A 15443-nucleotide genomic window follows, 5' to 3' on the forward strand; every position below is an offset into this window, starting at 1 on the left:
TTTCTACTTTAGCTATCATTGTTGTCCGGTTTTAAAGGAATTACCCTCTACCTTCCAACTTTGTTTTCCATTATTTTTTACATTTCAATCTGTTATTTTCTTTTGGTCTAATTTTGTTTCCCGTCCTTGTACTCTTCAAACTTTTAAAATTTAGGCCTTCTGCTTTCGAAATTGGGGGGAGGGAATGTCGACGTGAGGATCGGGTGCCAAACATGAGCCTTAATCATTGCTCCCTTATTATATTGTTGGCTAGTCTCGTTGCTTTTAATTTTAGGAATTTAATTCATTTACTTATCCGATTTAAGAACTAACCAAAATTTTCAAAATGGATCGGTGGTCGAACTGGACATACCTTTGATTTTTAATTCAATAAGTTTGACCGGTTTAATTAAATAAATTATTAAAAAAATTAAAAAAAATTAAAATAGAGTAATTGATAGATTAACCGGTTTACCCTTTCTCTCCAAGTAGATATTTCGACCAATTCTCGATCTAACCAGAGGTTGGTCTGGTCCAATTTAAACAATATAGAAAAATTACGTTAAAAGAAATGGAGAATGGAGGAAAACAAAGGAAGAAGTAGAAGAGAAAGGAATAAAGCAAAAAAGGAAAGTTAAAAAAAAATAAAAGAAAAAAATTAAATTGTTCAAAATGAAAAAATGTAGGGACCGATTGTATAAATTAACCTAAAATTTTTGTTTGAAATGATGATTTAACATGCCACATAAGCTTACCATTACACCGTTAACGACAATTAATAGCTCAGTAATTAAAATGTTACAATGCGATAACGTGAGTGGCTAAAACGTAACATTTCAAACATAAATGATTAAAATACAACCCGAGGTAAGCAAAAATGACTATTTTAATAGTTTACCCTAAAAGTAAAAGGTATCAAATGTATTAAACCTTTTTCTTTTGGTCAAAGTTTATCAAATGTATTGTATTATGTGTTTTCGATGGATTTAATCTCTCTCTTATAATTTAATTATTTCTAATCTCTTTACTTTTTTCGAAAAATGTATTTTCAATCTTAAGTTCAATTTTTTTTACCATTAATTCCCTTTAATAATTTTACGTATTTTTTTATTTTTTTAGGAATAAATCTCAAAACTATACATGAATTTTGAATCAATATGCAATATTATACATGAACTTTGATTTTGTGCAATTTCATGTATGGAATTCTGATTTGATTCAATTTCCAAAAATAATTAACACCATTATCGATCTAACATAATTTTATGTATACATATTTCCTAAATAAATAATTATATTTATCTAATATAAAAATAGAATTAATATATTTATTTCTTTAAATCTGTGTAATTAAATTAAAATAAAAATGTAATGTATATAATAGAATCACAATTAAATTTTCATATATAAATTGCACATAATCAAAGTTTATGTATCAAATTACACATTAAATTAAAATTCATATATAATTTTGAAATTTCTCTCGTTTTGTACCATTTGATAATTATTATATTTTTTTCCTTTTTATTTTTTTAAATATGCAAAAAAAATATCTAATTTGTACGAGAACACGAGTGTATATGTCATGTCACCACTAATCTTTAAAAAAGAATAATGTCAAAATATTTGATAGAATTAATAAAAATAAGTTCATCTCAACTTTGAAGACTAAGAACACGTACCTCGAAAAATATAGACTAGAAATGATCAAATTATAATAACTATACTAAATTAACTAAAAACACATACTACAAGGACCTTTTGTAACATTGGACCTTTTTCCCCAAGAAAAATTGATCCCATGACAAGGAAAGTTTTGGCTATAACTGAAATTGAGTTGTAAAATGATGGTTTGAGGATAAGAATTTAACATTGATGAAATTAGTTATAATTGACAGTTCATTAACTAACTAAAATTTTGTTCACAATTTATCTTCACTGTATAGATAATATTTTAGAGAATTGTAGCAATTTGATTCTAGATTAGTTAAATGGGACAAATTATTTTATAGACCCTTTCCACTAAATTATTCATGGTTCATTTTTAATTATTTAATGACATTTCAGTATTTTTTTTATATCATTAACACATAATTTTGGTAGTTTTTTTTATCATGAACCTTAAACTCAGAACTCCGAACCCTAAACTTGGGGTTTGAGGTTCAGGGTCTAAGGTTCGAGGTTTTGGGTCTAGGATTCAAGATTTTGGGATCCGGATTCATGGTTTAAGGTAAAAAAATTACCAAAATTATGTGTCAATGACATGGAAAAAATTGTTGAAATGTCATAAAATAATTGGAAAAGGATCATGGATGATGTAGTGAGAATGATCCATAAAATAATTTCTTGTCAAAAAGGTTTTTATTTCTAATTACAAACACTTTTATGTATAAAAAAGTTAAGATAAAAATAATTCAAACAAAAATATCAAAACTATTTTTCCCCAAGGAAGAAAAGTTTATACGAGGAGCAAAGAATTCTTTTAAGGCGAAATTAAATTATATATTTTTATATAAGTTAAAATTTTATTATTTTAATAATTTATATTTTTTTTAATTTTTAAAAAATTAAATCATAATTCTATCCATTTTAATATCAAAGTACAATTTTTTTCATTTTAAAAGAGTCAGTACTAGTTCCTCGATGTGCCCCTAATTTATATCAAGATTGGTAACTCACTTGATGATTGAACTCGGATTCAAAATAAAAACTAATAAATTAAATAAATTTGATTAACTCAAGTTCAAATCAAGATAAAAAAATTATATATATAAATTTAATTAAAATTAAAAATTATCAAATATTCAAATGCTCAAATTTTATCTATTTTATAGCTTGAGCTCGAATTTGATTGGATGATTAAGTTAAGTTTGTTTTTATTTTCAATCAATAATTGTGGAGTATGCCTCGTATTCCGGTCAAATTAAGACACAAACAGAGAGTGATATCGCGACAAGGAGCCATGTGACATCGAGACGACACGATAGGGGATGTGGCGATGTGGCATGCAATTTTCACGGTTTTCTTCTCCAGTCAAATCCTGATTAGTCCCAGTCGAACTCTGATTAATGCAGATTACTTGACCTATGAATTTAGCCTATAAATAGACCATTTTCTACCCTAGAAAGATTAATCCATAACACATTTAAGTATTAGCTTTTACAAGTTTCTAGGGGATTTTGTGTTTAAGCTTTTTAGTATTCTTATTTTCAAGTTTTGATGTCTAGTTTTTATCTCCATCTTTACACTCTTCGTTTTTGCCGATTTAGTGAAATTATATTTGTCCGTGATTTTTTATCCTCTTCGATAAGGTTTTTCCATGTAAAATTTATGTGTTTGATGTTTTCAATTTCTTCACTATTTTTCTTATTCGTTGCTTACAAATATTTATCCCAACACTAATCATAAATGCCAGTGAAGTTGCATGTTTAAGTAATGAAATTTGGTTAAACTAAAGTGGAAAAAGAGAGTTGGAAACTAATGTTTGATGATAATGTTTCAGCTAAGATTTTATTGTGATTTTAATAAATTATTAAAGCATTTGCTTTAGGTTCAAAGGAGGTGATGGACCTTAGGTTTTTTTAGAATAAGAAATTAATCATGAAAAGGCCTTCCCACCTGGAGATTCCTTGTTGCTTTCGCTTTTCCTTTTCTTTTAACTTACTGATTATTTTAATTTAATTTAAGATAATATATCATGATTAATAGCACTTCAAGATGTTCATCAATTGGTCCACTATCACATCATTTCATTATCATCCAGCAAAGATTTTTATTTATTTATTTATTTATTTATAAATTTAGTATAGGACTCAAAGGTCTGGTCTGATCACTAGAAAAATAATAATAATAAAATCCCTTCAACTCTACGCAAAATGTCAATGTGAATTTATGTAAAAATTTCGTTAAAATAAATAAATATAAAATGTATTACTTGTACCTAACCATACAAGTATTAGGAATAGTAATTTTTCAAAATTTTTAAAAAATATATATTCCCATATACATATGCATATATTCTCATTCATACATGCATTGCCTGCAGTTTATATGTCTTGATTAAGAAAAAGGATGTAGAGTACCTAATGCACAAGACCTCATCCCAAACAAGGTCTGAGAAAATTCACGCTGTCATCGACGACGATATTTCTGGGATTCCAGTCCGAGGCTAAACAGATCACAAACAGACGCTTGATTATCATGTCGGAAATTCTCAACATGAAAACAAAACAACCTGCAAGAATTGTTATATAAAGCTAACTGACAATATAGGGCATTTGGTCTAGTGGTATGATTCTCGCTTAGGGTGCGAGAGGTCCCGAGTTCAATTCTCGGAATGCCCCATTTTTCTTTTTTTTTTCTTCAGATCCATTTATTCTCTGTCAAGATTCCTCTGCAGTGCCAGTGAGTAAAATAATATATAAATTCTGTCCTTTTAGAAATTTATTCTTGGCCAAAAAATAAATTAAAATCTGTCCCTCTTTTTTTTTTTTAACAAACTCATTAAAATCTGTCTTAAATGTTAAGCCTGCCTAATGAAGGGAGGATCGAATAAACACAAAGAATTCAGGTTAAATACATACCTGTGCTCGATATTTATACCCGAATTCAAGTAATATAGCTGCCTAATTGTTATGCAATTTTGCTTTTAAACAAATTTGAAAGAAAATAGTCTAACTTCTAAGAGCACAATCAACTTGAAAACTGCCTATTTAGAAGTCAGATACGTATTTTGGTTAAAAGAAATGATCAAATTTGAGAAATTCATAATCTATAGATGGTTTGCCTTCTATTGCATATTTATATTCTGAATTAACAAATATAATAATTAAAAATCATACATCACAGGAATCAAAATCAGGGCATTTGGTCTAGTGGTATGATTCTCGCTTCGGGTGCGAGAGGTCCCGAGTTCGATTCTCGGAATGCCCCTGATCTCTTATTTTGCAAGAGGAAAGACCAAAGTTCTATTCTCGCTTAGGCAAGAGGAATCTGGGTTCTTTTTTTTTTTTTGTATAATTAACATTTTAAAGCATTAGAAAAAAAGAATCTAGACCAAATCTTGGTGATTGGGCATTTGGTCTAGTGGTATGATTCTCGCTTCGGGTGCGAGAGGTCCTGAGTTCAATTCTCGGAATGCCCCATATCATTTTCCTTCTCTTTTTTTGTAATTAGGGAAGAGGAAGCAAGCAGGAAAACTAGTGAATGAGAAAAGCCAAGTCCAGTTTTGGATCAGCACAGAATTTAATAGCATAATTACCAAATAGCTTTAGCAGCTAAAGACTAAACATCAATAACATATTCAGGCATTTGGCATGCAAAGTCCCAGAACTAAAATGTCATTTGGAAATGTTGGCTCTGATCATTTGACAACAGCCTAATTGACCAATCAACTCATCTTCAACCATTAGCTCAAGTACCAAGTTAGCATCCAAACTTCAGAACAACTTGCTGATAAGTGACCATCTAGTCATCAAATTTTAGCAGGATCTTGAAAAATTAACAGCTAATAAAAAAAACCAAGTCAGAGTAAGCATCAAAAGTTGGGCATTTGGTCTAGTGGTATGATTCTCGCTTTGGGTGCGAGAGGTCCCGAGTTCGATTCTCGGAATGCCCCTAAAATAAGATTTATTTTTGTTTTCCATTTTTTTCCCTTAGCTAAATTTTACAACTTGAAATAATTGATTATCAGTACAATCTCAAGTCAACTTCTATACTAATGTAGAACATGATGAAATCCAGCTCTGTTTTCTGACAACATTCCTCACAAATAAGTACCCAACATGAATCAATAAATAAGAAAATTATTTCGAATGCCTGCACAAATGGGGACATTTTAATCTGGAATTTTTTTTTATCCGAATTAGGTGTTTCCTATCATAACATATCAACTATAAAGTTTAACCTAACCCTAGGCTCAAACAAGGTCAGAGAGAGAAATTATGTAAAGTATCAGGCGATAAACTGTTACTTACAGTTGAGAAAATAATGAGCACGAATTAGTTAACAGTATACAGCTTAAGTGGAGAAGTGCGGTATTGGCGGTTAATTTCAATGGGTTCTCACCGGAATCGGCGGAGCAAGGAAACGACTTTTCTTTTTCTAATGGGTGAAGAGTAGGGTCAGAATGAAGTCCACAAACATAATTTATAATAAAATTAGAATTTTCATCATCACAGTCAAAATGGAGTCCAACACTTTCATTAACGTCCTATCTATTCTTTTGAAAAAAAAATATTTTATGTACGAGTTAATTTAAGTTTTGAATTTTATAAACATTGCATTATATTATAAAGTTGGTTAGACTATGAAAATTTATGGTGCTGATGTGACAACTCACATGTTAGTTTATATATACTTAAAATTCTTTATATTAGCAATAAAGTACACTTAGATTTAACACGAGTTGTCATGTTAGGGTTGTTAAAATTTTAACAGTTTAATCTTTTTCTTTCAAAATAAACCAATTTGAATAAATTTTGAAGATTGAGTGTTAATATAATTTAAAAAAAAAGGACTAAAGTGACAAAATGGATAAATGTTAGTGACTAAATTTATCATTATATCTTTTGTAAAGTAATAAATATTACTATGGGAGTATTATTATGTTTTTTTTTTATAATTTTATATGAAATCTATAAGTATCAAATTTCAAAATAAATTTAGGAAAATACCCACAATGTCTAAAATCTTATCTTTTCACCAAAAACTTTCCTTTATTATTTGTATTAATTTTTTTATAAATATATTTTTTATATAATGATTTTTTATTTACATTGTGGATATGTCATAATTTAATCTATATTGAGACTTGAATTGAGTTAATGCCACGAATCAATTAAATATCAACTTAGTTAGAAAAATACTAAAAACTTAAAATTTTTAAAAATAATAAAAATTTATTACCAAGATATTAATATCTTCTAATATTTTATAACTTTATTTAAAATTAAACAACTTAAATTACAATTTAAAAAAGTCTCAAATTTGCCTATTGAGTCTTAGGGTCAGTTCTTCATTACTTTTGAAAAGTGCTTTTGAGAAGTGCTGTGGAAAAGTGCTTTTGAGAAGTGATTTTGAAAAGTTTGATTTAAAATTTGAGTGTTTAGCATTACTGTCAAAAAGTACTTTTGATAAATAAAATGTCTATTTTAAACATGTTTTTATCAAGTAACAAATATGCATTTAAATGATATTTAAATTAATTAATATTATTATATTTTAGTAAGAATATAAATAAATTATTATAACTTGTTGTTAATATTTTAATATATGAAATATAAATTTTAAATATTTTTAAGCAATAAATATTAATTATTTATAAAATTTAATTATAATATATAAACTATATTTTAAATATTTAAATATAATCATTAAATATTTGTAATTAGTATTTTAAAAAATATTTTTTATTTTTAATTAATGATTTTAACACATTTGTACTTAAGCACCAAGAAAAAAAAAGGAAAATACTATGTTATTAGAGGGGTGAAAAAGCAATTAAGCACCAAAAGTGCTTTTGGGAGATGAAAAGCTGAAATTTTTAGCTTCTCCTTTTCAAAAGTGCTTTTGAAAAGCACGTCTGAAAAGCTAAAAATTGCAGCCTAAAACAGCTTGTTCTTCACAGCTTTTCTTCCAAAAGTGCTTTTGGAGTCAGAAGTGCTTTTTTTAAGCAATGAAGAACTGGCCCTTAGCTCAATTGGCATGAGTATTATTGTCAATGTAAGAAGACGTAAGTTCGAGTGCGCTTTATTGTCCTTCTATTTACGGGTTGAGGAGGGGTTATGGGTAGTTTTAAGCATACCTATAATGAGATTGTTAAAAAAAAATCTCAAATTTTTTTTATAAGAAATAGATAATTTTTTATAAAATAATAAGTAAAAATAAGATTAATTACTCATATATATATATAAAATTTTAAATTATAAGTATATTTTTTTAATTGAATAATTGAGTTGATGTGACTTAATTCATGACACCAGATTTATTTAATTATTTAATTAATAGTATAAAAATGTAAATTAATTTTTGAATCAATCAATATATGGTTGATTTTATTATTGATTGTTATTTTAAGTTATTTATTAGAATTTATAAATAAGAAATTTTATTATGTTAAATAAATTTTGATTCCATTGAATGATTTTTTTATTTCATTAAGAGGGGATAATTTTATGTTGAATTGCTGTTATTTTTCATTAACAAGAAAAAATTAAAAAAAAATTATATTACTTTAGAGTTTAGTCTTAAATATTAAATGAGTATTTACCACACTTGTAACCTTTGGTTCTGTTCAATTTTAATTATTTATAAATTTATTATAATCAAATATAATATAAAATAATATATTTATAGTAATTATATATTATTTATTAATTATTATGGTACTTTTATTTTATTAAAAAAACATTATGATCAATTTATGAACTTGTTAAAAAAAGGAAAAATAAAAATTGATGAGGGAAAAGTATTAATTTACACAATATATTAATTAGAAAAATATTAATCTGATATATAAATTATAAAAATATATATATGTATATTCTATTTATCAGTATTACTTCGATTTTTGAATAATCAGCAAAATTACATTTAGCCTTATATTATATTAAAATAAATAATTAGCCAGTAAACAACAAGCTGGAGTAGCTCAGTCGGTTAGAGCGTATGGCTGTTAACCATAAGGTCGGAGGTTCGACCCCTCCCTCTAGCGTTTTTACGTTCTTTCTATTTTTTGGGTTTTTGCGTTTCACGTTTTCTGGGCTGCGTTTTTACCTTCTTTTCACTTTTTTGGGCCATCAACCTTCTGAAATTCTTTTCAGTTTATGGGATTTTTTTTTTCATTTTACTGCTCCCCATCTTTGTATTTTTTTTCAACCAGTATTTTTCATATATTTAAATTTAGCATAATGAGAAATTTAAGTCTTAAAGTTTCAATTTTTTTCAATTTGGCCCTTACTCTTTATTTAAGTTAAAATTGACCCCAATTTTTTGAAAAGAGTCTAATTTGATCATAAATTTTTTTCCAAAAAGAGTTAAATTGTTGTTTTTTAAAACAAAAATACTAACTAAAATGTTAATTTTTTTAAATATGATAGCCCAAATGACAATTCACGTATACTTCACGCTAATTTTTTTAAAATTGTTTTTAGACTTTTAAAATTTTAATATTTTAAAAATAATTTTTTTTTCTTTTTTGTGAAAGTTCAAACACATTTTTAATAAAATTGGATGTGAAAAAAATTAGCTGTAAAGTCCTCGATTTTTCCATGTTGGGTTGTTTTTTTTACATGAATTTTATTTATTTATTTTAAATATATTTTATCTATAGCTTAAGGACCAAATTAACTATTAATTTCGTTTGAATTAAGGCGTAATGTTATTTTTTTTAATGGATGTTAACAGTCGAGTGATAAAAATGTAACAATTTGACAAAGTTAAATTATATAACTTTTAGATGAGTGATTAAAATGTAATTTTAAATAAAGTTTAGGGACAACTGTTGTAGTTTATGCTTAAAAATTCTATTTAATCTAACCTAGTTGAATTGTTTTGTTATTAATTTGACTTTAATTAGTAATCAAAGACCATAATTACTTACAATAAATTTTATTGAAGGAAAGAGATAAACCACATTTATATTAAAAGATAGAGGACTAGAATAATAATTTTTTATTTTGCTTAAATTATACGAGAAATCAAAATTTTAGAAATAATTTTACATCAGATTTCCGCTTATAATTTTAACAGGAGTGACCAAAATAATCGAATTATATAATGTGAGTGCTTAAAATGAAATTTTTTGAAAATTGAGTGACGTAGTTTACCAAAAGAATAAAAATACAACTAGATTATGATTTATGATACACCTGTGTGAAAAAATAATGTAAAAAATGTATTTATTAAAATTTTATATTAAAATTAATAAAATTTTAATTGAAATGATAAAAATATTTTTTGGCCATTTCTTAATTGAGTTGATGCCCATGACTCGTAACATAAACTAAATCAAGGACTTCAATAATAGTATATATATTAAATTATGAACACTCGTATTACGGGTAAAGGAAAAAATATATAAAATTAACACAAATATTAAAGGTTGAACTCGCATTTGAAAATCTTAAATATTCTAATTTTACCCCTCATCTATTTTGATTTTTTTTGAAATAGTTTAATCTATTTAATTTTAAAATAAAATATATAATTATTAAAAGGCATCTTATACTTTTATATAGTATGTTATATATATAAATATATATAAATATAAAATATTTTAATTATGATAAACATAACACGAGGACACCAACTCTTATATCTACCAAAAACAAAGCTAATATCAATATCCCTGATGATATTAGCTCAGTTACTGGTCCCTTAGTATTCTTTTACTCCCCAACGCACCATAATTTATTCTAATACAGTACTAAAATGCAGGCTATTATAAGCTTTGCCTGCCATTAAGTAATAGAGACTAAAGGTTCCCCACTTTCATCCCCTGCTTGCCTCACAACAAAATGGTGCCTCACTTGGTGCTCACTGGTTGTGCCTACAAAAATGGTATGTTGTCCTATAACCAGTTTCCTCTTCCCTTCAACATCCACTAAGCTCAGGTCTTTGCACACATTTAAGCTCACTGTCACATTCTTGGTCTTCCCTTTCTTAACTCCAACCCTCTCGAACCCGATCAACTGCATGTTCGGTGCACCGGTGACCCCTTTCGTGCTCGGTGGCTTCCAAAAGAGGAGAACCACGTGATCTCCGTCCATTGGTCCATTGTTTTTAACTCCGATCATGAGGTTGAATTGCAGGTCGTCGCAGTTTGAAACGCTTGATGCGTCGATTGCTTCGCCGTTGTTGGAGTATGGTTCGAGGAGGATGTTGTTTGGTGTTGAGTTGATTAGTACTGTGGAAGGAGCTGATATTATGAATTTGGAGAATGATGTGTAACTTAGCCCGTGTCCGAATTCGTAAAGGGTTTTGCCGGTGTAGAATCGATAGGTTCGTCCAGGGAAGTTTGTGGTGGCGTTGGCTCGCATGTTCATGTCGGTCATCGGGACTTTATTGGCATACTCTTGGGGGTACCATGTGAATGGTGACCTCCCAGCTGATCATACACCAAGGAATATTCATTAGCGTACTGATGTATTGATGTATTGATGTATTTGAGGCAAAATGTAATTAAAAAAAGAATAGAAAAGCCAACCTGGATTATGGTCTCCAAATATGACCTGAGCAATGGCGTCTCCTCCTGCTTGACCCGGATACCCTACCCATAAAATGGCTCCGATTTTTCGCATGTTCCTTGCAAATGTTATATCAATAGGACCAGCAGCCATAACTACAAGGACCACTTTTCCATTTGCTGCATTAGCAACATCAGTCACTAACTTCTCTTGATATCCTGGCAATGTCAAGTTCACTCTATCGAGCCCTTCGGCCTCGATCGATTGATCTAGCCCCACAAGGAGCACCACAGCATCGGTGTTCGCCGCTGCCTGAACCGCGAGATCGATAAATGTATCATTATTGCATTTCACATCCCTACACCCTGCCTCATGTGTAACCATTGAGACATACTTTTGCAGCCCTTGTAAAGGGGTAGTATACTGGCAAGGTACACCGGCGTAGTTACTTATCATAACCTTCGTGGCATTAGCGTTCGGTCCGATAACGGCTAAACTCTTTATGATGGTTCGAGACAGAGGAAGGACTCCGTCGTTGTCGAGTAAAACTATTCCTTGCTTGGCAGCATCGAGGGCCAGCTTCTGGTGATCATCTGTGCATACATCGGATGGACCGAGGTTACCGAACAGAAGCTGTTTTGGGTTTCCATCGAAGAAACCGAGCCTCATTAGAACTATATAGTTATATATTAAAGCCTGATCAACAACAGATTCTTCTACTTTCTTCAAATTGACTGCATTCACCGTGTATTTCCCCAAATAATCCCCACAATTCATGTTTAAACCTGCTTTCAAAGCAAGGGCCACTGCATCTTCAGGTGTTGCAGTGTAATGGATGGCATTATAATAAACCTCAATTGAGTCACAGTCTGAAACAATGTATCTGCCAAAAACATTGAAAAAAAAATGTTACCATTAACACTTAGGCTCATTTTTGGGAAAACAAATTGTGAAATCAAAATCCAACACTATTTGTTTTGAATTTATTTTTGTTAAAGAGAGGCCGACTTCTTTTAAAGAAATCTTCAAAGTGTCGACTATTTAGAGGAGACGAATCTCCTCAATAAGTCTGTATTGCCCCTAGAACAAATTATGATTTTGTCTCTGACTCTACGAAGAGCATGAGTGCCTTGAAAAGCTGCCTATACTAGTCAAACTCCTAACCTAAAAGCATATAGGTAATCTTTAGGGGAGAGTACCACTAGATGTTGTGTGAATTTATCATTTTTTCAAGTAGGCTCTCAAAACATTCGTACTTTTTGCAAAGTCAAGAGACAAAATTCTAACTCGACCTAAGGACAATACTGACCCTCTAAGCAAACTATGCTTTGAATACTGCTTCGAAAGAGTCAACCTCCATTCAATGATATTTGATTTTTTCGGGTTTTCTTTAGTCCGTTGAAAATAGAAATATACCCATCAAGTCCCCATTGGCCTCTAACTATGCCTTTGAGAAGGTCTGGATCAGCACAAGTAGGGATGCCATTCACCCTATTGTATGAGCACATTACACTGCTCACATGTCCTTCCACTACACAGCTCTTAAATGGTGGCTGATACGTATCTTCCAAGTCCTGCTTCGTAACCTGAAAAAAAACCCCCAGTAATTTACGTTACTTGTACTCTTCATTTCGCTTAAAATAATCGTACCCGACATGCATTAAGACACGAAATATTGATATCCATATAGGACATACATGTTATAACACAAATTTCATGTTTATGTATATACCTTTGCATCAAAATGGAACCGGTCCACGCCTTTCCAGTTGTCCACATCATAAGCAGTGTAATGCTTACAACAACTTGAAACCTTAAGCTTGTCCCCCACGGAGCCAACTTCTTGCAATCCCCGCACGTAATTCACAGCATATTTCGAGACCACCGTAGGGTCCTCCCCCGGCGTTTCTTGTCCACGACCCCATCTTGGGTCGCGGAACACATTAACATTAGGGCTCCAATATGTCAGCCCGGCTAGACCGACATTGTACATGGCTCGAGCCTCGGTCGAGACAACTCGCCCCATCTCGAGCCACAACATCTCGTTGAAACTCGCGGCGGATAAAATCACAGCGGGGAAACTAGTCGCACCGGGCACCGTGGCGTTAAACCGAGTGCCTGGACCGAGGTCCGACACGCCGTGGAGGGCCTCCGACCACCACTGGTAAGCTGGCACCCCGAGCCGGGGAATGCCGGAGGCTGTGTTCACCAACTGTTGAACCTTTTCTTGGAGTGTGAGGCGTGAAACAAGGTCCTTGGTTCGGTCCTGGTAAGATAAGGTTGTGTCACAAAAGGGGAACTTGCTCGTATTAGGATCATTTTTGTCGCATGCAAATGGCTGAGCTTGAGTGTTATATGGGACGAGAACAAGGAAAAATGAGAGGCATAAAGCAAAAGAAAACTGGGTTTTTAATTTCATGGCTTAATTTTGCTGGTTTTAGGTCAGTTTCATGGTGGAATATTGCTACCATGCAGCTCTTTTATAGTAGTAGTTGAAGTCTCTAAAGGTTGGTCTGGTCTTTTTTCTTGGGGTTAATTCCACTAAAAGTCCCTTAGATTATGACTTTAATTTTAAATTGGTCTCTAAATTTCAAAACATTCTAAATGATTCCTTCCATCAGTCTGACATCAACTTTAGGGGGGAAGCCAACAACTATGTGAAGTAAAACTAAAAAAAATTGTATTAAAATGACTTAAATTAAAATTTTAACTTCTAAAGGGGCCAAAATTGTAAATTTTCCATTTAATAAGGCTAAAGAAGATTAAAATAAACTCTATAATTAAGAGACTGCAATCACACTAGGGCGAGCAAAATCCGATTCGATTCGAAAAGTTCGATAAAAATTCAAATTTTGAATTAAAAAGTTCAAGTTATTCGAGTTAATCGAGTTATTCAGATTAACTCAAATAAAATAATCAAAATTTTTGGTTTAACTTAAATATGAATTACACAATTCAAGTTATCCGAAAATAAGAATAAAAAAAAGGCAAAACTACTTCGTTTTGATAAATGTTTACATTTTCTAAAGTTAAAAGGCAAAACAACGTTATTTTGATAAATGTTTGCCCATCAACCTTACTTATGTAGTTAAATAATCGTGTACTTCGTCTACTAATTAAATAATTAGTCCATGTAAACACAATATTGAGTATAAATAATAGGATTTGTTAACTCGATTCGAAATTTTTTGACTCGATTCGACTCGCCTCGATCGAATGCTCACCCCTAAATCATACCATTCGAAGTTTAAACAAATTAGATCCAAATTGTCCACTCACTTTAAATATACTCTATGTTAGATACAAGCTAACATCTAACGCCTAAATCGACGACTAAACTAATAGAAGAATTCGACCGATACAATATTAATAATTTGATAACTCAACTAATATGTTTTAAAATTTAAGGACTAATTTAAAATCTGACTCATAGTTTGGGGATGTTGGCTGATTTGCCTTTTGTATATGTAGAAAAAACATGGGTTGCGTGCAATGTGAGGAATAAAACAAAAGGTTCCCTGTTTAGGAAGTAATGACTAATGAAACTAATGATATTTTGATGCTTAGAGAAAACAAAAGCGTCTTTTAAACCTGCACATGGTCCACTAAATCTTTTGAATGTCAAGTCCCAAAATTATACTTATTAATTAACATTCCAATATAAATATTTTATATCATCTTTTTCTTACTAAAAAAAACTATACTATAAATTTACATACAAAATTTATACCAAGTATTTATGTCCAATACATTCTCAAATACAATATAAGAATATAATGTTTTGTTGCTGATTAAGCCCGTTCTTGACATTTTTGGGCTCTAGGCAAAACAATAAAACATGATTTTAGGTACCTTAAAAGTTGGAGAAATTTTTTTTTAAAATCCCCTTAAAGTTGGTAAAAAAATTTTAGGCCCTTAAAAGCTAAAATTTTTTTTGGGTCCCTTAAAAGTTGGTAATTTTTTTTTATTTTTAAAAGTTAAATTTTTTTTTGGGCCCATTAAAAACTAAAAAACAATATTTTAGACCCTTTTCAACCTTGAGCCCTGAGCAACCGCACCTCCTGACAACCCCCAGGGCTGGACCTAGTTGGTATGAGTATTATTGTTAATATAAGAGGATGTGAGTTTGAGTATATTAAAACGAATTATTCTTTTATTTTATAGGTAAAGAAGGAATTATAAATAATTTTAGACATTGTGAAGCAGGTTTTTTTTTCCTCTTTATTTAAACTATAATATCCTTAAATTAATCATTATTTCTATGAGAAAAAGTTAACA

General features: G+C 30.2%; 1 protein-coding gene and 5 non-coding genes across 6 annotated transcripts; 5 read left to right on the plus strand and 1 right to left on the minus strand.

Moving 5' to 3' along the window:
- Positions 1 to 4250: 4250 nt before the first annotated feature.
- Positions 4251 to 4322, plus strand: TRNAP-AGG (transfer RNA proline (anticodon AGG)). Its single transcript has one exon. It is a non-coding gene; the product is annotated as a tRNA-Pro (tRNA).
- Positions 4323 to 4839: 517 nt separating this feature from the next.
- Positions 4840 to 4911, plus strand: TRNAP-CGG (transfer RNA proline (anticodon CGG)). The gene has a single exon. It is a non-coding gene; the product is annotated as a tRNA-Pro (tRNA).
- A 139-nt stretch (positions 4912 to 5050) lies between these two features.
- Positions 5051 to 5122, plus strand: TRNAP-UGG (transfer RNA proline (anticodon UGG)). The gene has a single exon. It is a non-coding gene; the product is annotated as a tRNA-Pro (tRNA).
- A 402-nt stretch (positions 5123 to 5524) lies between these two features.
- Positions 5525 to 5596, plus strand: TRNAP-UGG (transfer RNA proline (anticodon UGG)). Its single transcript has one exon. It is a non-coding gene; the product is annotated as a tRNA-Pro (tRNA).
- A 3022-nt stretch (positions 5597 to 8618) lies between these two features.
- TRNAN-GUU (transfer RNA asparagine (anticodon GUU)) lies at positions 8619 to 8692 on the plus strand. Its single transcript has one exon. It is a non-coding gene; the product is annotated as a tRNA-Asn (tRNA).
- Positions 8693 to 10240: 1548 nt separating this feature from the next.
- On the minus strand, positions 10241 to 13620 carry LOC107898797 (probable beta-D-xylosidase 5). Its single transcript, XM_016824341.2, has 4 exons — positions 12898 to 13620; positions 12582 to 12751; positions 11186 to 12048; positions 10241 to 11086 (listed from the first exon to the last, which is right to left on the minus strand). The coding sequence occupies exons 1-4, from the start codon at positions 13582 to 13584 to the stop codon at positions 10440 to 10442; spliced, it is 2367 nt and encodes a 788-aa protein (XP_016679830.1). The 5' UTR covers positions 13585 to 13620; the 3' UTR covers positions 10241 to 10439.
- Positions 13621 to 15443: the final 1823 nt, after the last annotated feature.

The sequence above is a fragment of the Gossypium hirsutum genome, chromosome D04, assembly GCF_007990345.1.
Source record: "Gossypium hirsutum isolate 1008001.06 chromosome D04, Gossypium_hirsutum_v2.1, whole genome shotgun sequence".
Taxonomy (NCBI): Eukaryota; Viridiplantae; Streptophyta; class Magnoliopsida; order Malvales; family Malvaceae; genus Gossypium; species Gossypium hirsutum.